Genomic DNA, 23409 nt, shown 5'->3' with positions numbered 1-23409 from the left:
CCCCTTGTTCCTATACTCAAGGTCACAGAATACACTGTGACTATGGTGGAAACTTAGATTCAAATACAAGTTGTTGCTGATATCCTTCTTCACTGTACCAGGTATGATTCACCAAACCCATAAAACATTTTTAAAATGAGAAATTGAAAATGATAAATTACCTGGCCTTCCCTTACTATACCCCAGAGAGGTTTAATTTCTAGTACAGGTATAGGACCCATTATCCAGAATGCTCGGGACCAAGGGTATTCTGGATAAGGGGTCTTTCCATAATTTGGATCTCCAGACCTTAAATCTACTAGAGAATCAATAAAACATTAATCAAATTATGGGATTGTTTTGTATCCAATAAGGATTAATTATATCTTAGTTGGGATCAATTACAAGGTAATGTTTTATTACTACAGAGAAAAAGGAAATCAGTTTTAAAATTCTGAATTATTTGATTAAAATGGAGTCTATGGGAGACGGGCATTCTGTAATTCGGAGCTTACTGGATAACGGCTTTCCGGATAAGGGATCCCATACTTGTATATATAAACTCCTGAATAGTGATGAGCAAATTTTTTCGTCAGGCATGGAGTCGCAGCGAACTTCTGCATTTTACCATTGGCAGAAAAATTCAGGGTGCATACAAAAAATTGTCACGCGTCAAAAAAGGGTGCAGTCGCGTAAAAATAACGCAGGTGACAAAAAAAGACACGGGCGGCAAAACATTTTTTGCTGTTTCGCAAATTTTCTGGCGAAGCGCAAAGGGGCAGGTTCGCTCATCACTACTCCTTAATGATCGTTCCTTGACTGCAAGTTATAAACATAAACTTAAGCAGAAGTGGGATGCTCACACTGGCAGGGAACTGGATGAGAAGGAATAGAGGGCTATTTGAGACCAAACAAAGATCATTGTATTAGGCAAAAAGAAATTATCTTTACAATTCTTATGTATTGGTATTACACCCCAGTTAAACTCCATTTACTATTCCCTGAAGTGTCACAAAAGAAGCTGGAAAGGCTCTGGGCAGCCCAGGGATCTACCTCACTTATTCTGGCCCTGCCCCATCCATGATTTGGTTTGGGATTTGGGCAAGATTCTGCCGAATCCATGCCTCTGGCCGAACCAACCTGAATCCTTAAAATCATGTGACTTTTTGTCACATAAACACGGAAATTGAAAATGTATTTAATCCTTCCTTGCCCTAATTTGCATATGCAAATTAGTATTTGGATTTGGTTCGGTATTTGTGTGAATCTTTTGCAAAGGATCCTAAAATAGTGGATTTGGTGCATCCTTTATATACAGGTATGGGACCCATTATCCAGAATGCTCGGGACCAAGGGTATTCCAGATAAGGGGTTTTTCCGTAATTTGGATCTCCATATCCTAAGTCTACTAAAAAATCAATAAAACATTAATTGAACCCAATAAGGATTATTTATATATTAGTTGGGATCAATTTCAAGCTACTATTTTATTACTACAGAGAAAAAGGGAATCAGTTTTAAAATTCTGAATTTGATTAAAATTGAGTCTATGGGAGACAGGCTTTCTGTAATTGGGAGCTTTCTGGATAATGGGTTTCCAGATAAAGGATCCCATACCTGTAAATATATATACTGTATATTTAAGAAAACAGAAACATCAACTTTTTCTATTTCTTTTAACAGCTGATTGCCAATATATCTGGGTGTGATTTACCTCTTTTACTAAACTGTCTGAAAGAGAAGACAGAAGATGAGATTTTGGCAATTACTCTAGCCATGGTAAGGGAAATATAACTAAGTCACCTGTTTAAAAGCAGTCATCTTATAGGCTGCTATGGGTTACCACACATAATTAGGGCATAATTATCTAAGTATGGCTTTAATTCTGTTTATTTTAGTAGAATTTTTAGTTGAAGTCATGGGGACTGTGTATCTAAACTAATATTCTGTCACTATCAGTGTCGGACTGGCCTGATGGGTTGCTGGGATTTTTCCAAACTGACCTTCACCTTAGTTGGTCATTTGCCCTTTCTGGAGTACAGAGCATTAGCTCTTTTCTACCTTTTCCAGTTTCTGTTTATTACTAATTCATTAATGTCTCCTGATTCCATTTTGCCCACCCTGCTCAATTCTTTGCCAGTACTACACCCACATTTCAGGATTTGGTCAGGCTTTTCCTAGCTGAAGGAATCCCTCTTTTCCTATTCCAACCATCTCATTAAGCGCCTCCCTGCTTCTTTGCATCTGTCTACCACCACCCATCTCCTTAACACTTCAAGAACGTCAGGCTTCTCAGCGTTTTAGCATCTGTTCTGGCAACTCCCTTCACCTTAACCCCAACCATCTGTTAGGCACTTCTACATGCCATCACCACTCTTTGGTTTCTCAAGCCTTTATTCTCTTCCAGCCCCCCATACACCTGCCCCCATTGTGCTTGGCGCCTGTGTCCTTTCTTACCAATTGCTATCCCTACTTAAGCCAGGGCTTTTCTCATACCCTTCCCAAACAAATGTACTCGGTTTTTCCATCACACTGTCTAGCACAGAGGATTTAAGCATACAATTCCTAGGAAAGCTTTTCATTCTGAGAGGTTCTTGCAAGCCCTTCTTCAGGAAGAAGGAGGAATATTTGGCTCTGTATTTCCTTATGCTACAAAGTGGTCTTGCCTGTTTGGTTCTTCATTGAAGCTCCATGTTGATATATACATTTTCAGATACTTTTTAAGGTGGTCCTTTACTAATAACCAAGGCAACTGTAACAAAGCCACTAAAAAAAACAGAAGCTGCAATTGACCCCCCAACTTTCTGCTAATAACACAGCTCACCTAACTACTACTCCATTCGAATACTACACTTGTATAGGCAAATCTAGTAGCAGGTGCTCCTTCATGAATAACAAAGGTCACTGTAACCAAACCATCCAAAAAGCCAAAGCTTAATACTTGCAAATCTAGTGGCAGATGGTCCTTCATGAATAACTAAACCACCAAAAAGCCTGAGTTGTATGCAGAAACTGCATTATGGTATGAACATCTGTGTATAGTGCCATGTAGTGGCAAATCATACCTTTATTATGATGCCAAAGGAAGTGATTAGTGCTCGGTCATATTCTATACTCCTGTTCCTGTGTATTTGCTGTAGTTTGACTAATTGCTATTGACTACCAATTTTTGCTGCCTGTCTTGAAGTTAGCCTGCTCTTGACTAAGCCTGAAGTCTGCCTGTCCAGACTTCTGTCTTTTTCTGGACTCCATTTGCCTTTCTGCTTCTCCCTCATTGGACTGAGCTCAGTTCTCAGCCTTAGATGCTGCACTTTCGGAATGCTCTTGTCTCCATTCAGTCCCAACACAATGAGTACATATAGCTGTACAGAGCAGAAATATCATAAGTCATATTGACATTAGCCCAGCTTGGGGAGGCACATTTGGAGCTACAGTATTTCCTGTCTGAAGTTTTATTCTTTCTCTACTAATAGTTAATGTAAAGTATTCCACTCTAAAAATCTGGCTGAGGTATAATGCTGAACTACACAGTGCAACAAACAGTTGAGCATTCCTTCTTGCTTCCATGTAACTCTGTAAATTAGCTATAAATGTAATGTATTAATTGTCCTGTTTTCATTATTATTTTTCCTGTATAGGGATTCACAATCTTACCTGCCTGTGTAGATGGTGTGTTTCTTCCCAAGCCTGCAGAAGAAATCTTAGCTGCAAAGGAAAGCAATCCGGTCCCCTTTATTATTGGCGTTAATAACCATGAGTTTGGCTGGGAGATTCCTATGGTAAGTATTGAGGTTTTGTTTAATAAACAGTATTAAACTAAAGACAATTAAGTTACATTTTTTAGTTGTAGTGTTAGGTGCATTTCAGCTTTCACTATGGTACATAAGGTTCATTGTATCACTTCCAGTGATGGGAGCCTGCAAAATATATGAGAATACACAAAGTCCTAAACTTTCAGTGCATTTTTCTATTATTGCCTGTTACTAGAAAGCAGTCAATGTCTGGTATATAACAGTATCAAAGCAAAATGAAGCATGATACTCTATTTTAACCATTTTGTACTTTTCCTGTCAGTCCCTCAATATCAGTGGATTCAGAGGTGGAATGGAGAAGAAAGACATTGAGGCACTACTACAATTTTCTATATTGGTAAGATGAACTTTCCAATTGGAAATCTGTGTTTTCACTGAAAATACATGTAAAATGGGTTAATGTTTTAGAAATATTTCAGTCTTATTTGTTGAAAACATTTTAAGATAAATACTGTGGCAGGTTGTATAGCATAGCATGGAGTGAATGAAATGCTAGTAGGTTATTCTCTTCCCCCCAAAATGCTCCAAGCAAATCTCTCCCTTCTCCCTAGGACAAATAAAGACCCAACCAAATTCCAAAACTACAGGAAAATATCTGGATTAAATGTCAAACTATTTTCTAAGATTCTAGGCTTTAGACTAAGCAATATATGACTAAACTGATACATCCTGATCAATGAGGATTCATACCAGGTAGACAGACCACAGATGCTGTACATTGACTGATCAATATACATACCAATACATCAAATACACCTTTGCTATTACTGATGCTCGATATATACAAAGCATTTGACTCTCTCTACTGGCTATACCTATTTAACATCTTGCCCAATTTTAATATCTCAGGCCCCTTTCTAGACAACTTATGTGTTTTATATAATACCCCAATCACCACCATCAAAATATTAGATTTACCCACTTCTCCCATAAAGGTAGGTCGGATGACAGATCAGGGACGCTCCTAATCTCCACTTTTGCCCTAGCTATCGCATGACCATCACTAAACCCCCCGACGAGTCTCCCCAACCAATTTTGCATTCTAGAAAAATTTCAGATTTCAGACCTACCAGTCAAGATTTCTTAAACCAAAGCCTTAACAGTTAATATTCTCTCACACCAACTTAAATGTTTAGAGCATAATTTTCCCTTACAATAAAAAACAACATTCGGTATCATATTTAGGGGTCCATATAACTAAATCTTCTATATAAGGCCACTTTTCCACTTGTGTTTAATTTTTTACAAAGGAAATGAAAAGACTGGTCCACACTCTTAATTTCCTGGCTAGGACGTATTGCCTCCACTCATATGGTTATTTTGCCTAAACTCCAAGCGGTACCCATCGCAGTAAAAATTAAAGAACTAACTATGCTTCAGAGAGCACTATTACAATTCATCTGGGCCAATAAAAGACACTGCATAACCAAATCCACCATTTTCCAATCATATCCCCAAGGAGGACTCAGTGTTCTCAACCTTATACTATATTGCAAAGCTGCTAGGATAAGTCAACTAACACAATGGCATAATCTACCCCTTGGGTAGACTCTGAAATTGCCACAATGAAATTGCCTGATTAAAACCTCCTCATTACTTTGGCTACCTAAACAAGATCAAAAAGTGTACCACATACGAAATCCTATTATTTTATTTAATCTCCAACTATGGTCCACACTTAAACATAAAGTGATGGGACATAGTTCACACAGTTCCTTACAACTGATCACAGACAATCCAGATTTCCACTCCTGATTATGCTCCCACAGATAAGTGATGGTTTGGCTCTTATAGGTAGATAGTTTTATTGTATAGTTTTACCTACCTACTAGCTGTTTAGCATCAGCAACTAAGGTAATAAGTGTTTTCTTCTTGATTCTTACAGCATCTAGATTCCAATGCCATTTCTTCCATTATGGAAGAGTACTTTGGAGACACAAATGACCAAATAGAAATCAGGAACAATTTTCTGGAACTGGGAGGAGACATGCTATTTGTTATACCTGCCCTCAGGACTGCTAAATATCACCGAGGTATGTGTGGGACATTGCTTAGACAATTAGTTCCATACATATTTTAACTTTGATAAAATCATTGTTATTTTAGCTCATTACCACTATTTACAGTATATATATATAGATCCCTCCATTTCAAGGAATCAAAAGTAGTTGGACAATTAAATGACAAGCTGTTTCATGGCCAGGTCTGGCTACTTTTCTTATTATTTCATTAACAATTAAGCAGATAAAAAGTGTGCAGTTGATTTCAAGTGTAAAATTTGCATTTTGAAGCTGTAACAGTGTACTCTCAGGTCCAAATAAGTGTTAGTGCAAGCAAAGCAGCCAATCATTAGGCTAAAAAAATAACCCATTGGAAAGATAGCAGTAACAGTAGGCGTGGCCTAGCAATTTGGTGCATTCTTAAAATAAGGAAGGCACTGGTGAGCTCAGCAACACCAAAATGCCTGGATGACCACAGAAGACAACTGCACTGGATGCTCACATAATTCCTTCCAAAATGAAGAAAAACCATATCACAATATTTAACCATTTCATGAAAATTCTCCAGGACATAGGCATAATATTGTCAAAGTCTACAATTAAGAGAATTGTAAACTGGTGGCCTTGTTGGAGCTCTGGCTGCTCATGATAGCTATCCAGAACCTGTCTTTCACTCCTAGAGTGACTATAACAGAACTAACCTAACTCTAGATTTCCTAAGTGGGTCTGTTACCTGCCCAGGCCCAATCCTGTACCCAACTCCCAGGAAGGTGAGGTCCCAGGCAAGATCTCTCTTTCACTGCCTGAGTAATGTGCAACTAAATTCTCAGGGTCCCTTCAAATATTTTTTGGACATATGAAACTAAGATGTGCAGCTACTAGAATGATAGGAAGAGCAGAGTATGGAAAAGGGAAGGAATGGCTCATGATCTGAATCATACCACATCATCTACATGGTGGAGGAAGCATTACTGCATTGGTTTCTATTCCTACTATTAGAACTGGTTCACTAGTATTTATGATGCTATAAGTGCTGACAGAAGCAGCAGAGCGATTCTGAAGTGTATAATTCTATACCAGGTGCCCAAATTCAGCCAAATGATGCAACACTGGTAGGAAGTTGCTTCCCAGTACAGATAGACAATGGCCAAAAACATACTGCAACAAAAAAACACAAAGAATTTTTGAAGGGAAAGATGTGGGCAAGTCTGACCTCAACCCATCTGAACATAAATTTCAAAGAAACTGAAGACAGAAAGATCAACAAACAATCAGCAACTGAAGATAGCTGCAGTGAAGGCATGGCAAAGAATCACAAGGGAGGATTTAGTGAAGTTCAAGGGTTCAACACTTAGGGCAGTCATTGACTACAAATGATTTTATCAAATAGCATTTGTTTATTACTTTCTACAGTATTTGGTTTCAGTATTGCTTTCTGAAATAGACAGGTCATGATAAAATCTATGCTGCTTTGGTAGTCCTTCTTTAGTGTTACATGACTGAAGCCTGTTGGTGCTAAACTGGTAATGAGGGGACATTTGGGGAGACCAGCAGGCAGGTCAAACACTCATTCAGGTTGGTGTATGTTGGTTTTTGATGGTTAAGTGATTCTACACAAGCCCCATAAATGTATATAAACTTTCATAAACACTGGGAATACATGTGGTGGGGGGGTCAATGATTCAGTAACTCATAAATGATAGGTTTGAAAAGATTTGATTAATGTAACTTTAAATTGTACCCTGCATCCAACACTACTGTTTATTTGCATCAACTAGATTCGGGGCTTCCTGTTTACTTCTATGAATTTCAGCACCGCCCTTCATTGTATGAAAACTCAAAAGATGACTTTGTTAAAGCCGATCATGGTGATGAACTTTACTTTGTCCTTGGTGGGCCGTTCCTAAATGGTGATGTAACATTCCAAGGTAGGAAATCAGTATATTGTGTTATTTCTTAACGTATGAATATCCATATCATTCTCTACTAAAATTAGAGTCTCTGACATGACTTATCTCTTCACAAGGTGATGGAACAGATGAAGAAAAAGTCCTTAGTAGGAAAATCATGAAATACTGGTCGAACTTTGCTAGAAATGGGTAAGGCGTTTCTTAGCTTTTTGTACATATATACATATAAAGTGTATAGCACTACAGAGAGGATTTCCTCTATCATGGGACATATTAACATATTTGCATGTTCATAATAATGCACTTGTAATGCACTGCATACATAATTTTTTAGACTTTAGACCAATTTTCATGTCCTGAGTTAGATTAAGCCAAATGCTGATCTGAATCTAAACTGGATTTAGAAAGCTAAAACATCTGTGAACAAAAATCGATCTTTTCAGCAGAACATTTTGTACAGTGTGGGACTGGGGTGCACAGGGCCCGCCAGGAACCTACATCTTAAGGGCCTGCACCTCCCCATACAAAATATTACACACAAATAAATATCAAGATTAAAATTTTTATTTGGGAAAAAAACTGGAATGGCTGTAACAATATTAGGACAGGAGAAAGACCAGGTTTTTTTTAAAATAAAAAAAGTAGACAGAGTAAGTTCCTGTGGCACCTTCTGTAATGCTGCAGCAGGGAATTCACAAATGGAGCCTTCAATTTAGCCAGTCACATCCTGAAGGTTGGATGTGCTACCTGGAAGTTGTGCCACTGCTAAACTCTGCACTTTTGCTCTCTGTCTGTGATGTGAATATAGTTCACTACCATGGTACCCCCACAGTTTGCTTGTTCACTCACTGACACCCAGTCAGACCCCACCTGCAGCCTTACACTCATAGAACCACACCTATAGAAGTGCATATGCTGGGTGCAGGCCAGCCGCTTGCATCACATAGAGTAGGGTCCATTAATCACGTGAGCAGGGTCCTTGGCTCTGACAGGGTTACATGAGGTACACAGCTACTGCCTAGAACTACAAATGCATGATGCAGGCGGCAGTGGGCCCACTGCCTAACTATTTACTGGTGCTATTCTGATTTTAGTGGGGCCCGCTGCCCAAATACTGTAGGTCTCACTCACCTGGACTGATCAGCTGGCACAAAATTATTTATTATAAGGGTGCACTGCGAAATTAACTAGAATTAAGGCCTAGGGGCCCTCCGGGTTTTTTCCCAAGATCCCGTTGGCCAGTCCGATCCTGATTTTGTTACCCTTTTTGGATGTTAAACAGACAATGACCAGCTAGAATGGCTAAAGAACATGGGGTACATTGGACTCTAACACACAGGATGGGCCTTTGCTATGTGGGAGGATCAAAGGGAAGGTAGTTTAACTACAACTCACTTATGCTGTGTGCAAAAATAATGACATAAACGAAACCAGATGGTTCTTGCAGCAAACTCAAACAGAACTGATTTATTTGTCTAAGACAATTGATCCACAGGACTATGCCATAAATACTCACAATACAGAGGTAAAGCAATTGGTTTGGCAGGTTAAAATACAGAGCAAGCAGAATAGATGAACTACTGTGGAGATTAACTTGGGTAGTTACAAAGCAGTTACCAAACCGTTCTAAAGAACCAGAAACATTATTCTGCTTGCTTCATTTAAATAATGAATAGTCTTTAAAAATACCACTTACTACTTTGTACTTCCCCAACTTTTTGACGGTCACTTGGGAATCAAGTTGCATGAGCCTTCTAATTGGTTGCATGATTTTATTTTACTGCATATTCTGTTTTGTGTACAATACTAAAGGAACATACAGCATTCAGCAGAAATGCAATGTTTGGTGAATATAGGACACTATATTCTATCTTTATTTGCAGGGATCCTAATGGGCCTGGTTTGACAGAATGGCTAAAATATGATGAAGATGAAGACTATCTGGAAATTTGCCTGGAACAGAAGTTGTCTCAAAGACTAAAGGAAGAGAAATTTAAGTTCTGGACTATTACCCTCCCTGAAATAATGATGAGGATAGAAAAGAGAAAAGACCACATCGAGCTGTGAACTATTACCCCATATCCTAGTTAGATAATAAACCCCATAAACAAATGAAATATGCCAAATATGCATATTTAAAAATAGTTTTATAACAGTTTTTTGCTGGCTAACAATGTTTAGTAAAAAGCATTTATAGCATTGACATTGCATAATACATACGGTTAAATTAATGAGTCCAAATATGGGTAAAATTACTTTGCATCTACACTTGGACTTGCGCTGATGGCTAGCCATATTTGAGATGGTTAATTCAACCTTTTGTATTAAGCTTGTTTCATGTTTTTCAGCTGAATATATTGGTAGCATTCACTTAATTTTTTATTGATTCATTCACTTAAGATTCACTTATTGAGCATTCACTTAAATTTTATCTTATTTGTTGGAAAACGAAGTTGTTTATCTTTTAAGTATTTAAAGTTCAGTTGTTTGAAAGTGCTCATATATGATGTGTGCTAGGCACAAAAAAATGTCACGGTTTTTACCCACTATAGGTGGTTTTGCACAGAATACTAGCATAATAGGGGGTGCCCACAAAACAAGCACTTGAATTGGTACATGTTATGTTTGTACTTGACTGTTATTGAGAATAATGCTATTAGGCACGGTGCAAGTTTAGAATAAGTATTTCAGTGACCGTCTTATTTCTACCAATATCTGTCACAAAATGTGTAACTTCATATATGTTTAATCCACATAGTCAATGTAGAAAGTACATAATTACACAGTATGGGAAAGTGTACTAGTATAACAGCCCCCTCGCCCAAAAATGTGGCAAACACTGCGTAATGTTGCATGATCTGGATGACGATGAAGGGGGTAGGGAGGGGGCAGTTCTGCAGTATGGCAATGCATTTATGAACTGGAAGATCTTCACTATTCAATTCTTTGTTCATGGCAACATAAGCGTGGACTGAATTGTTAAAGGAACATAGCTAGATTGTATTTGTGCATCCAATTGCCACAGTGATTGTTTTTTATATATTAAAGGAACAGTAACACAATAAATTCATACATACATTTAGAGGAATCTTTCCAGTAAGGTTTATAAGCGAGAGGGCCTTTTTGTGCCTTGTGTACCAATTTCATGCAAACTGTAATTCCATCCATAGTGTACCCCTTAGAAAATGTTGTAAAGGACAGAATCAAATAAAAGGATTAAACCTGTTTGAATAACATATTCTATTTGCTGTTTTAAACCTTTCGTAACTGCCAAATGTCCTCTATTATAACAGGATAGTCACAAGTATGGGTGTAAAAGGGGAGGGGCTTCTTGAGTATTGGGCAGCGTAAAAGTCAGCCCTGGCCTTTCGAGGTTGACTAGAGCTCTAGGGTGTAGTCTAAGATCTGGATATGGATTTTTTAGATTTTAATTTTACTAACGTGTCCTAATTGGCATGTATGAGGCTTTCTCACTACAGATCAGCAAAAACAAAGTTTTAACACACATTTTCAACTGAATCTCTCAAGAATCAATGCAATCTTAATTTAAAACTTGCCCTATGACAAGTTTCCAAAACTACATCTTTACTTTTATTTGTTTACCTAATGTAGGTAAAAAGTTCTTGAAGGCAAGGGAAACAGTTCTGACCAGGCACAGTTCAGATTAGCCAGCATTAAACATCAATATCCATATATTGGAGTTGCACAATAAAAAACAGGGCAAATAAAAACTAAAAACAATTAAAGACACAATTTAAGAGATGTTTGGCAGCTCTTGTGCAGGTAAACTGAATATATTTAGTAGCTGATTGTCCTTTCTTGGTGTTTGCCAGTGGTTGTTAATCAGTGGTTGCTGATTTTTTTAATAGATATAATTGTACCCTGTAGTATAAGAAAAACAAATATATTCAGACTTTGAACGCCGTAATAGCACATTGTCCACAATTCTTAACTTTGACTAATGTAATATCTGTATTCCAAGCCTCTGAGTGGGCCTTCCAACAAAGAGAGGGGTTGGCAATTGTTAATGTTTATGGAGTTTATCTTTCCACTTTAGGGTAGGAGACCACATGACTACATGGGGCCCAATGTTTCCCATAAGCTTTGCCCTTGTGGGTATGCACACAAGTTTTGAGTCCAGCGCACACAACAAATTGTGTTCCTAAACACTTTTGTGTAAAAATTTACTAACCTTTTCCAGGTTTTCTATTAGATAGGAAAGATGGGCAGATGGGGTTGAACTTTAGATGCCAGTGAAGAATTGTTGGACCACTCCCACTCCTCTCTGCTCAGAACACAAGCTGCCTGTCAGTACTGAGCCAAGTTAAGCACATTCCTATTCATGATAGTTCCCTTTTAAGTAAACAATGATCCTTTTCTATGGTATTCTAAGGGGACTGTACATGAGGATACTGCTTGCATACAGCCTTGGCTGATATTTGCTATGACTTATTCTGCTACATATATGTCCCTTTTTATCAATGGGTCTCCATTCTACTTGTTGCCAGGGCCCTCCACCCAGGTGGTCCAATTGCCTCCTGGGCAAAACTCCTTGCTAACTTAGTAGTATGGGGCGATGTGATTCCTGATAGTGGCTTTGTCTGCATACATAAACTAAAAAAAGAATTGGTAAGTTGGCAAAAGATACATTACCAAGGTGGTTCCTGAGTGTTGTCCTGTCCTTTATGTGGTTATTAATTGGTGGTAAAGATATTCTTCTTTTCCTAGAATAAGCAGCATTTATACTTAATCTTAGTCATCACCAGATCTGAGAAGCAGTAATATTAGCTGGCCTGATAAAGTTACTGGCTAAGGGTGGTGTGACAAGGAGGTCCAATGGCCAGGAAACAGTTTTGCCATAATTACATTCCTTATTCAATTCCATGTTTGGTTTCTTTTGCATGGATCAATCATTCCACACTAGGTAGCACTTCTCTGCCATTTGGAGTGAGCATCATGGGCATTTAACAACTGACTGAAAGTTCATACCTAAATATCTGCCATAATGTGTCCCTGTGCAGCTCACTTCTACTAGGCAAGAAGCAATACATAAAACTGTAATTACACGAAGGGAGAGAGATTGAAACTGTCAAAACTAAAACCCACTGGAAAGTTAAAGCAATGCAGGAAAGAGAGTCAAAAAAATGCAAAGGAGTCTCATATGTGCTTTGGGAGGTTAAAGCAGAATTCTGTAATACAAAAGGGAAGGCATGTGGGAGTAGTAGGGAAACTATGGATATTCACACATATACAACAGGTTATGCTAGTAATAATTTGTAATAGTGGCCATCCAAAATACTGTAAAAGGACTAAGCAAGAATTCTCAGGTCTCTGCTCCACTTGAATAGTGAAAGGAACACTAGGGACAGTGTGGAATATTTTTCTGAATGTTATATTGTTATGAACTGTCCAGTGAACTTCTGCTGGAGTATCTCATACTTTTGACCCCTATTTTAATCAGATGAAACAGCTCTAAGTATGAGAAAATAAATCATTGTGGTTCTAGGTAAAAGCTTATACCTGGCATTCAAAAAAGCTCATCAACATTTCAGTAATGTTATTTTATTTATAATGAAAGACAACATTTATTAAGCCTATTCTTTCATATAATGCCTACTAGTATAAGTATAAGTAGTTTATGACATATTCCATAAACTATACGTATATACAAGTGCTATACTAGTATGCATTATATATGTACACATTACATATGCATTACAATATATATATATATATATATAATATGTTGTTTACCTGACAGACGGCAGGGTCAGTTCCCTTATGTGTTTCCATCTCTCAAGAAAATTTATAGAACATTTGTGTTTCTTATTAAAGTAAATTAACACTTTCATGAGTTGGGGATCTTCTCTGCACCTGTAATGCACCAATGTAGATACATCATAAGCTGGTTCCCAACATCCCGAATAAGTGCAATTGCATCCAATTCACACTGAAGTGCACACTCAACTGTGTGGTTTTAGAGCTATCACCCGCAAAAATCTCGCACCTGCTTTTACACTGGAGTTTTAGGAAAACTAGCACATTGTGAGTAAAAACACAACAATGTATCTGAAATTCCACTTTCTACACTACGCTCAGGGGCGCTTCTGCCATTAGGCGAGTTGAGAAACTCGCCTCAGGCGGCAGAAGCGCCCCAGTTACCAGGGGCGGCAAAAAGCCGCTCCTGGTAACTTTAAGAGCCGAATTTCCGGTTTTTAATTGCGCTCTCTGCACTAGCGATCTCACCGCTCCCAGACCCGCTCCTGCGCTCAGAAGGTAAGCGCTGGGGAGCGGGGGCGGCATCCAGGAGCCGCCTCAGGCGGCGATATGTACAGAATCGCCCCTGACTACGCTTGTACTTGTAGATGAGAGACATTTACTTTACCTCAAGAGGCAAAAGGCTAGAGGGAAACCACTTGATTAGGAAGCTCTTGTGCCCCAGGGTAATCTGAGCTCAGCTCCTTGCACCAGACTGCAGCATCAGAAGGCACAGTGAGCCCTGTCCTGTCTTCTATTGTCATATTATTCTCCTTAAATCTCACTGTTACGTAAATAGGATGACACAATAAAAGAGAGAAAAGGGTTTAAATTTACAAAGTATTTATTCTCAATTTAAATTTACATTTATGGGATTTTTCAGCTTTGCCAGGATATATTAGTTTACGGATAGACATTTATAAGCTTCCATGTGCTTTCCTACCATTAGAGGGCAGCATCATGCCATCACAACTTGTATTAGGTCTGATTTACAAAAGCAGCAACTATAATCTGAGGTGTATAATGATAGATAGCCCATTGCATAAATACGGCGTGGTACAATACCTCTTCAGAAGCTGCCTTTGTGCCATATGATTAAAGCTTAAGTAATTCAGTGCAATAGCAGCTGAGCCTTGAACTTGTTCTGATACACTGGAAAGCAGCTTACATAACATGCTGACAACATCTATTGAGACCATAGCAGCTGGAAGACCTAAAAGAATGGTGAATATTACTATTGCTAATAACATTCTAAGCAACAATAAATAGGACTTCCATTTTTACTGACTGTAACACAATGAACAACTTTGAATATACTCACTCAGTACAACATTGAGCCCAATAGTCTCAAGGCTAAAGGAGTTAGAAACCTGTGCTTCACATAAAGTTATTTTCAGTTCACAGCTTAGCACCAAAAAGTGGGGTTGAATATCAGTGCAGTTGAGGAAACCACTGGCCAACAACAGCCCTCAAGAAGCATTACAGTGTTAACTGTTATAGTAGAAACAAACTAAAAATATTAAAAATGTTTAAAATGTAATTATGCTTTGCTTTAATGCAGGGCTAATCTGTTTTATATGCATGTCTCACAGATTTAAGACAATGAGTGAATTGTTTTTAAAATAAACACTTTCCCAATGCAGAAAGAAACAAAAGAAAGCATTTATCCTGGCAGCAAAACTGGTTAACCGTAAAGCCATCTCAAGTCTGGGCAACAGTGTTTTTTTCTGCAGCTAAAACAGTTCCTTTCTCTTTGTTAATGTGCACTTGTTCATAGCTCCCATGATGTGAAAATTCTTCTGAGGAGTCACATTATTCACAGGTTATAAGACAGTGGTTCGCAAACAGTAGGACTGTCTTGGGAGGTAGGGTTGCCACCTCTGCCGGCATTTGTTGCCAGGTGGGGGGCGGGTAGTGATGTCACAGGGGCAGGGAAGGGGCAGCACTGGGCAGGGCTATGGCACAGTGACCGTGATTGGCCGATTGTCGCGTCAATCTCAGTGTCGTCCTGCCCGGTTTTCCTAATTTTAAAAACCAGGCAGGAAGTTTTGACCCGGACAGCCCTTCCAATAACAGGGTGGCTTTTTGGAAACCAGATTGGCGCTGCCAACATGGCTGGAGAATACCATCACTCATTATACTGTTGTCTAAACTATAGAGATAAATATGAAATTTGTGATCAAACGTGAGAACAAAAAAAAAGTCAATTGGTGCTAAGCAATTCACAATGTAGATTTATCTTGCATGGGGGAGTTTCCACAGCAGTGTTGCTCTACCAAAATAGTGATGGGCTACATATCCATGCATATTCTTTTTTATCAAGGATGCTAGGAGCTATAGTCTGGCAGCTTTAGGATTGTATAATAAAATGTATGCTGCTTAATAAACATCCTTCTTCACTCTCCTGGGCAAATGGCCCAGTTATGTCAATGTTCATTGTCACCATTAATCCTTTACCTGTCAGTAAAAGATGGGGCCAGTTGCACTTTGGAGGAGACGTGTTGCTAGGCATGTCACTTTCCCTACTTGATACCTACTTTTTTTGGCAGCAAAAGGGTTAAGAATGCATTTTCTAGTTCTGAACACCTGGACAGCATTGTACCTGCCCTTCTGATTCTGAATAGTGAATCCACTTGTATCTCTAATTAGGTTTGAGATACCTATTATAGAGAGCAAAATGTAGCAAATGAAAGAGACTAAAGAATGTTTACATCCTTATAAGCTTGGGCTACCTAATAGGGAAAGTCAGGACAATAATGAGGATGATTTAAGCAATATTCTATTAAAATAAAACTGGTAGACATTTATACAGATATGTAATTGTATATATAGAGGCTTATTATGAGTTTGGAAAGCTAGAGTTACCTGCCCTTGAGTGAGACAGTCTTGCCACACAGTCTGCTGCCAGGGCAAGAGTCTCATCTGAGGTTGAATGTTCTAGCAAACTGGTAAGAGTCTGAATTCCAACAGCGCAGGTATACGATGGCTTCTTGTCAAGTATGATAGGTGCAAGAACAATTAACTTCAAAAACAAAATATATAGACATGTCTATAATTATTACTTTTCAGTTCTGAGCCCCTATTTCGTAATCTGATGTTGCACACCTAACCATCAAAAGCCAAACAAACTTCATTTACATTGTGGGGATTCTAATAGTTTCTTTGTGAGCAAATACTGGCCTTCAAATATACTTTGTACAATAAGCTGTAAGTCCCAAATGGAAGGAGAAATGTGTAACATATCAGGAAACATATGAAAATACAGCTTTCCTCTTAATAACCATCGAGTCAGGGAGGAATTTCCAATCCTTATGTTTAAAGTCTCTGTCTCTAGAAAATATACAGAATCTAATAAAAGTATGCAAGTTAAGACTGGGGTTGTCAAACAAGCTCTAGTGTAGGTACAGGCAGGTCATAGGACTAAATTTTAGAGCGATAACTCTGTACTGGTGACATTATTTACCATACCCAGCTCACTGTGATGTTACCGACCATGTCAATCTCTGAAGGGGACCATCAGGTGTGGGTTTTACCATTTTTAAAAAACTTTAGCAGAATTGTGAAAGGGGCAGGTTAGGGCGTGGGATGGAGCGGGAAATTACCAACCCTGACATCACTACTCTTAGTGCCATGTTTACTGTAAGTTGTGTTTCAAAGCAGCCAAGCATGCACTGAGTGCCAACACGAGGTTGTTCACACAATTTTAGATAGTGTAGTGATAGTTCAGAAGTGTTTACTCTTTAGTGTCTCTGATTTAAATACCACCTACCATGATTTCTTTCCGCTATTATTTTGTTGAGTAAACAAATATTAATATTCAAAGCAGGGTTTGTGCAAATGTTGTAGTTCATTCAACTGTTGAAAAGCGTGTGGTAGCAATGCCTGCGTTATGCAAAGGTCATGTGTTTGTTATTCACGGAACTGCAGTTTTATTACCTTTGGTAATAGCTCAGTGAAGTGAAACAATGATTTAATTTAGCAGTTATCTTGCCAGGTTTTTTTTTTTTAAATACCTTGCCAACTGCTTTTAATACCACCATTATGAATTGCTGTTCATTGCAGACATATGAATGTGTGAATGGAGAAACCATAGGTACAGTAGAAATAACAAACATTTGTTTGTTTCATGAGAAAAACAGTGTAAAAGGAGTGCCTCATAGATTGGTGTCTGGAACAAAAAGAATTATGTTTTTTTCTATATAATGCATGTTAATTAACTATGTGTTGACTGTAGATGTTTGGTATATCTGTTAGGTACCTGGAAAGCTGTATGAGCCCTAAACGTCTCCTTAGAAGATTTCAGAAAGGGCTCAAAGTGATACCACCTGACTCCTCCACACCGGGCAATGGCCTTCTGCTGACTTGGACTGTTAAAAGCAAAGGTTGCTAAAGCAGAACCAGCTAGAAGGCCAACATCTTCTCTTTGAGAATGCCACAAGTGCAGAACGTATTTATAACTGAATTCTGAATCCTTGCAGAGCAGGTCCAGGTTCCCACTGTGTCCTGCTCAAAAGAGCAAAAAATAACAAGTTATTAGCCATTTGCTGTGTATACAATAATACTATCAAAATACAGCCATTCTGCAGTACATTTATCTGAAATTTCATAGGAGATCTGAAAGTAAATATTTTACTTAGAGGTGTTTATTTACTAGGAGCACATTTCATTAAAGCAAACCCTAGTACGTATTTACAATAAATCAGAAGAAATTTGACTGCATATCAGGTTATCAAAACATTAAAGTAACAATCCAGCACCAAACCTATCACTAAGGGGGCCTACTAACTTTACTGTCAGATTTTTTTTCCCGATCCTAATTTTTTAGTGCTAAAAGTCGCAGAAAAAAAGTTGTGACTTTTCCGAGAATTACTATGCGTCCAAACGGCTAAAAATCTGAATTCAACAATTTGCCAGCTAAAACTTGCTGAGATTCTGTAGAAGTCAATGGCAGATGTCTCTTCCCTTTCCCATGCATCAAATCTTTAGAGGTTTCGGATTTTTGATGCTGGATTTTGTGTGATAATTTGAGTAAGTCTCTGCAACTTTTTCCAGCGCAGACTCTTTCAGTTCGGATTTTTAAGTAAATGTCAGACATTCGTGGAAATTAGTTTAGTTGAATTTTTAAAAATAAAAAAATGAGAAATGTCAGAGTTTTGGTCAATCTGCTCCTATGCATCCAAACGGCTAAACATCCGAATCTGACAATTCGCCAGCTAAAACCTGCTGAGATCACGTAGAAGTCAATGGGAGTTTTCGTGACTTTCCTACAAGGGCAGAATCATTGCCTGATCTTCTGCTTTCCTTGAGGTAATCACCTCACATTTCCTGCTTCCTACTCCCACTTCCTGCCCTCTCAGAACTACAATTCCTTTCAAACCATCCTGCAATGTTTTCCCAGTTCCCCCCCAGTTATGGTCTTGCTACTCTACCTGTCTCATGATTGCTTATAGGAACCCCTTTAACATGCCATACATAAAGTGGAGGGGCCTATTTATATTATCACTTGGTGATTGTTGTTTCTTCCAACACACTCCTGAGACACATGGAAGTCCTGTACTTGCCATGACGAGGTGGCAAGTACAGGGTTTCCTTTAAAACCACACAGGATTATATCAGAAAGCCAGTCTGGGGACCACAAGCTTAAAGGAACAGTTCAGTGTAAAATTGAAACTGGGTAAAAAAATAAAAATAAAAAATGTTTTCATTATAGGTAGTTAGGCAAAAATGTAATCTATAATGGCTGGAGCAGGGAGATGTCTAACATAATGGCCAGAACTCTACTTCCTGTTTTCAGCTCTTTAAGATTTTAGCAGTCAGTAACCAATCAGTGACTTCAGGGGGAGCCATATGGGACATAACTGTTCAGTTAGTTTGTTATTAAATCTGACCTGTGTGCTTACAAACTAACTGAACAGTCATGTCCCATTGGCCCCCCCTAAAGTCACTGACTAAGAGGTTAGAGAGCTGAAAGCAGGAAGTAGAGTTCTGGCTATTATGTTAGACATCTGCTCACTCCAGCCTTTATAGATTACATTTTTGCTTAACTATATTACAAATATTTTTCATTTTGTGCAGTTTATCAGTTTTACCGATTTTAATTTTTACACTGAACTGTTCCTTTAAAGGAGAACTAAAGTTTAACAGAAGAAGGCTAGAAATGTTGTACATTATTTTTTGGTCTTCGGTACCAGCAAAGGTAACCACAGCCCTTTAGCAGGGAAGATCTGTTCCCCTGAAGATGTCCCCAGTAGCTCCCCATCTTCTTTTCTGCTGATTCTATGTTGCTTTCAGTTACTGAGCTTAGGTACTGATGCACAATATACTGTATATAGAATATAAAAGGTACAATATAAGGCTGATTAGTATTTTATTCAGGTTTATATCACATAGTAGTTCTGAAACCAGTGCAATTAGCATCATAATGTAATAATCAGCCCTGTAGCATCAGCATATATTGAAGACAAACTTTATTTTCTGCACAACCCCTAAGCTCAGTTTATCAACAGCTGCTCAGAGCACACTGATCATGTGCAGTGTCACTGACACTCCTAAAGAAATCCAAGATGGGGAGCTCCTGTGATAACTTTGATGGCCTGGATCATAACTAAACTAAAGAGATGCTGAAACTTTAGGCCGGTGCAATACGTTCAGTATATAAAATATGGCATTTGTAGCCATATATATTTTTAGTGTTTATTTCTCTTTTAAATTTAGTAGCATGTGACTGTTGTCTGTGGTCCTTTTCACTTTAACTATTAATTTAACAAAATTTGTATTCATGGTTTTAGTTGTTTGTCATTTTCAACCTCAAACCATTTCTAACTTTTCTAATAATGTAATTAGGATCTCCTACCTCAAGTCTACTAAATAACCATTTAAACATAGGATTACTTTACCTCAAATAATGATTAATTATATCTTAGTTGGGATCAAATACAAGGTTCTGTTTCACTTTTACAGGAAAAGATGGAAATCATTTTTAAAAATTAGAATTATTTACTTATAATGGAGTCTATGGGGGATGGCCTTCCCATAATTCAGAACTTTCTAGATAACAGGTTTCCGGATAACAGATCCCACACCTGTATATATATCTTTGCAAGAATAAAATTGGTATGCGTGCAAAATCATATTTACATTTTTAAACCAACTTGGACTGATATACATATGAATGAGGATTTATTAACAAAACAATAGACATATTTAATAGGTAAATATATTAACCACATGATAGGCTTGTGTGCACTTGTTTGAAAAAGAAAATCAATCATAGTAGTCAAAAGTCAGTACTTTAAAGATCTAAAAACCATTAGCTGCTCATTCATGCTCTGGTAATCCAAAAGACAGCACACCCAGCAGAGATTAGCAGGGAGAGTAAATATTTCTTTAACTTTCTGTTCTTGTTTCTCTAGGGAGAACTGAAAGGGCTAAGGGTTTATTGACATTTAGATGTACAGTGGAGGAAATAATTATTTGACCCCTCACTGATTTTGTAAGTTTGTCCAATGTCAAAGAAATGAAAAGTCTCAGAACAGTATCATTTCAATGGTAGGTTTATTTTAACAGTGGCAGATAGCACATCAAAAGGAAAATCGAAAAAATAACTTTAAATAAAAGATAGCAACTGATTTGCATTTCATTGAGTGAAATAAGTTTTTGAACCCTCTAACAAAAAAAGACTTAATACTTAGTGGAAAAACCCTTGTTTGCAAGCACAGAGGTCAAACGTTTCTTGTAATTGATGACCAAGTTTGCACACATTTTAGGAGGAATGTTGGTCCACTCCTCTTTGCAGATCATCTCTAAATCCCTAAGGTTTCGAGGCTGTCTCTGTGCAACTCTGAGCTTGAGCTCCCTCCATAGGTTTTCTATTGGATTAAGGTCCGGAGACTGACTAGGCCACTCCATGACCTTAATGTGCTTCTTCTTGAGCCACTCCTTTGTTGCCTTTGCTGTATGTTTTGGGTCATTGTCGTGCTGGAACACCCATCCACGACCCATTTTCAGTTTCCTGGCAGAGGGAAGGAGGTTGTCGTTCAGGATTTCACAATACATGGCTCCGTCCATTTTCCCGTTAATGCGAATAAGTTGTCCTGTGCCCTTAGCAGAAAAACACCCCCAAAGCAAAATGTTTCCACCCCCATGCTTGACGGTGGGGACGGTGTTTTGGGGGTCATAGGCAGCATTTTTCTTCCTCCAAACACAGCGAGTTGAGTTAATGCCAAAGAGCTCTATTTTGGTCTCATCAGACCACAGCACCTTCTCCCAGTCACTCACAGAATCATTCAGGTGTTTATTGGCAAACTTCAGACGGGCCTGCACATGTGCCTTCTTGAGCAGGGGGACCTTGCGAGCCCTGCAGGATTTTAATCCATTGCGGTGTAATGTGTTTCCAATGGTTTTCTTGGTGACTGTGGTCCCTGCTAATTTGAGGTCATTAACTAACTCCTCCCGTGTAGTTCTAGGATGCTTTTTCACCTTTCTCAGAATCATTGACACCCCACGAGGTGAGATCTTGCGTGGAGCCCCAGAGCGAGGTCGATTGATGGTCATTTTGTGCTCCTTCCATTTTCGAACAATCGCACCAACAGTTGTCACCTTCTCTCCCAGCTTCTTGCTAATGGTTTTGTAGCCCATTCCAGCCTTGTGCAGGTCTACAATTTTGTCTCTGACATCCTTGGACAGCTCTTTGGTCTTTCCCATGTTGGAGAGTTTGGAGTCTGCTTGACTGATTGATTCTGTGGACAGGTGTCTTTTATACAGGTGACTAGTTAAGACAGGTGTCCTTAATGAGGTTGACTAATTGAGTAGAAGTGTCTAACCACTCTGTGGGAGCCAGAACTCTTAATGGTTGGTAGGGGTTCAAAAACTTATTTCACTCAATGAAATGCAAATCAGTTGCTATCTTTTATTTAAAGTTATTTTTTCGATTTTCCTTTTGATGTGCTATCTGCCACTGTTAAAATAAACCTACCATTGAAATGATACTGTTCTGAGACTTTTCATTTCTTTGTCATTGGACAAACTTACAAAATCAGTGAGGGGTCAAATAATTATTTCCTCCACTGTATTTCCTGTTAATGGTTTAAAACCGCTTTAAGGGCTCTGGCACACGGGGAGATTAGTCGCCCGCGACAAAACTCCCTGTTCATGGGCGACTAATCTCCCCGAGTTGCCTTCCCCTGCCCGCGACAAATCTCCCTGTTCGCGGGCGACTAATCTCCCCGAGTTGCCTTCACCTGCCATCCCACTGGCGAAAATGTAAGTTGCCGGTGGGATGGCACACGCGGCGGCGCGATTTCGCCTCGCGAGTCTTTTTCGGCGATTTCCCGAAATCGCGCCGCCGCGTGTGCCATCCCACCCGGCGACTTACATTGTCGCCGGTGGGATGGCAGGTGAAGGCAACTCGGGGAGATTAGTCGCCCGTAAACAGGGAGATTTGTCGCGGGCTACTAATCTCCCCGTGTACCAGAACCCTAAACCATGGAGGAGCAGTAGGAGTTTCAGGGAGTACGTGTGTATTTGTGAGAGTCTTATAATACAGAGATGTAAATTGAAATGTTGTGGGTAAGCGGGAGTTTCCCCAGCAGATGCATTTGCACTGTAAAAGGTATATAGTGTCCAGCAGGGTAATTGGATGTTACAACTGGGTAACTAGCACCTAGTAACTAGACTAAAAGCTGAACAGGAGACGGACTCTGCAGAAGGTGAATTAAAGAAATGTAACAATAATACTAAAAATGTTGCATAACAAAACATATGTTCTTGAAGTTGTCAGCATCAGATAACTATATACCATTTTAAATTGCTGATGACAGAGAGAAAGAGGCAAAATGGAAAGGACTTCTCTAAGCAACTCTTGTTTGCTTAGAGTAGGCCAATCTATAACATACTAATGGGGTAGTATGTATTAAAAAGGTCAAAACTTTGCCCAGGTCTGATAGTGACAGT

The 23409-nt window shown here is 38.7% G+C and overlaps 2 protein-coding genes across 2 annotated transcripts in view; one reads left to right on the top strand and one right to left on the bottom strand.

Annotated features, from left to right (window-relative positions):
• The window catches only part of ces3.7 (carboxylesterase 3, gene 7), a 17544-nt gene extending 7769 nt beyond the window's left edge, over positions 1-9775 (top strand). The window contains exons 7-13 of the mRNA XM_002943419.5: positions 1663-1758; positions 3618-3758; positions 4054-4128; positions 5677-5824; positions 7570-7719; positions 7818-7890; positions 9585-9775. Of these exons, the coding sequence (XP_002943465.3) occupies positions 1663-1758; positions 3618-3758; positions 4054-4128; positions 5677-5824; positions 7570-7719; positions 7818-7890; positions 9585-9768 (867 nt within the window). The 3' untranslated portion in view covers positions 9769-9775. The remainder of the gene's footprint in view (positions 1-1662; positions 1759-3617; positions 3759-4053; positions 4129-5676; positions 5825-7569; positions 7720-7817; positions 7891-9584) is intronic.
• LOC105945786 (ankyrin and armadillo repeat-containing protein-like) overlaps positions 9154-23409 on the bottom strand; it is a 27312-nt gene continuing 13056 nt past the window's right edge. Inside the window, exons 8-13 of the mRNA XM_018093194.2 lie at positions 17717-17961; positions 16324-16480; positions 14524-14671; positions 13456-13575; positions 12355-12425; positions 9154-11583 (exon numbers count right to left, since the gene is read on the bottom strand). Of these exons, the coding sequence (XP_017948683.2) occupies positions 11564-11583; positions 12355-12425; positions 13456-13575; positions 14524-14671; positions 16324-16480; positions 17717-17961 (761 nt within the window). The 3' untranslated portion in view covers positions 9154-11563. The remainder of the gene's footprint in view (positions 11584-12354; positions 12426-13455; positions 13576-14523; positions 14672-16323; positions 16481-17716; positions 17962-23409) is intronic.

Source organism: Xenopus tropicalis, chromosome 4, assembly GCF_000004195.4.
Source record: "Xenopus tropicalis strain Nigerian chromosome 4, UCB_Xtro_10.0, whole genome shotgun sequence".
Classification (NCBI taxonomy): Eukaryota; Metazoa; Chordata; class Amphibia; order Anura; family Pipidae; genus Xenopus; species Xenopus tropicalis.
The sequence above is the reverse complement of the archived record's forward strand: the minus strand, read 5'-3'. Positions and strand labels throughout refer to the sequence as shown.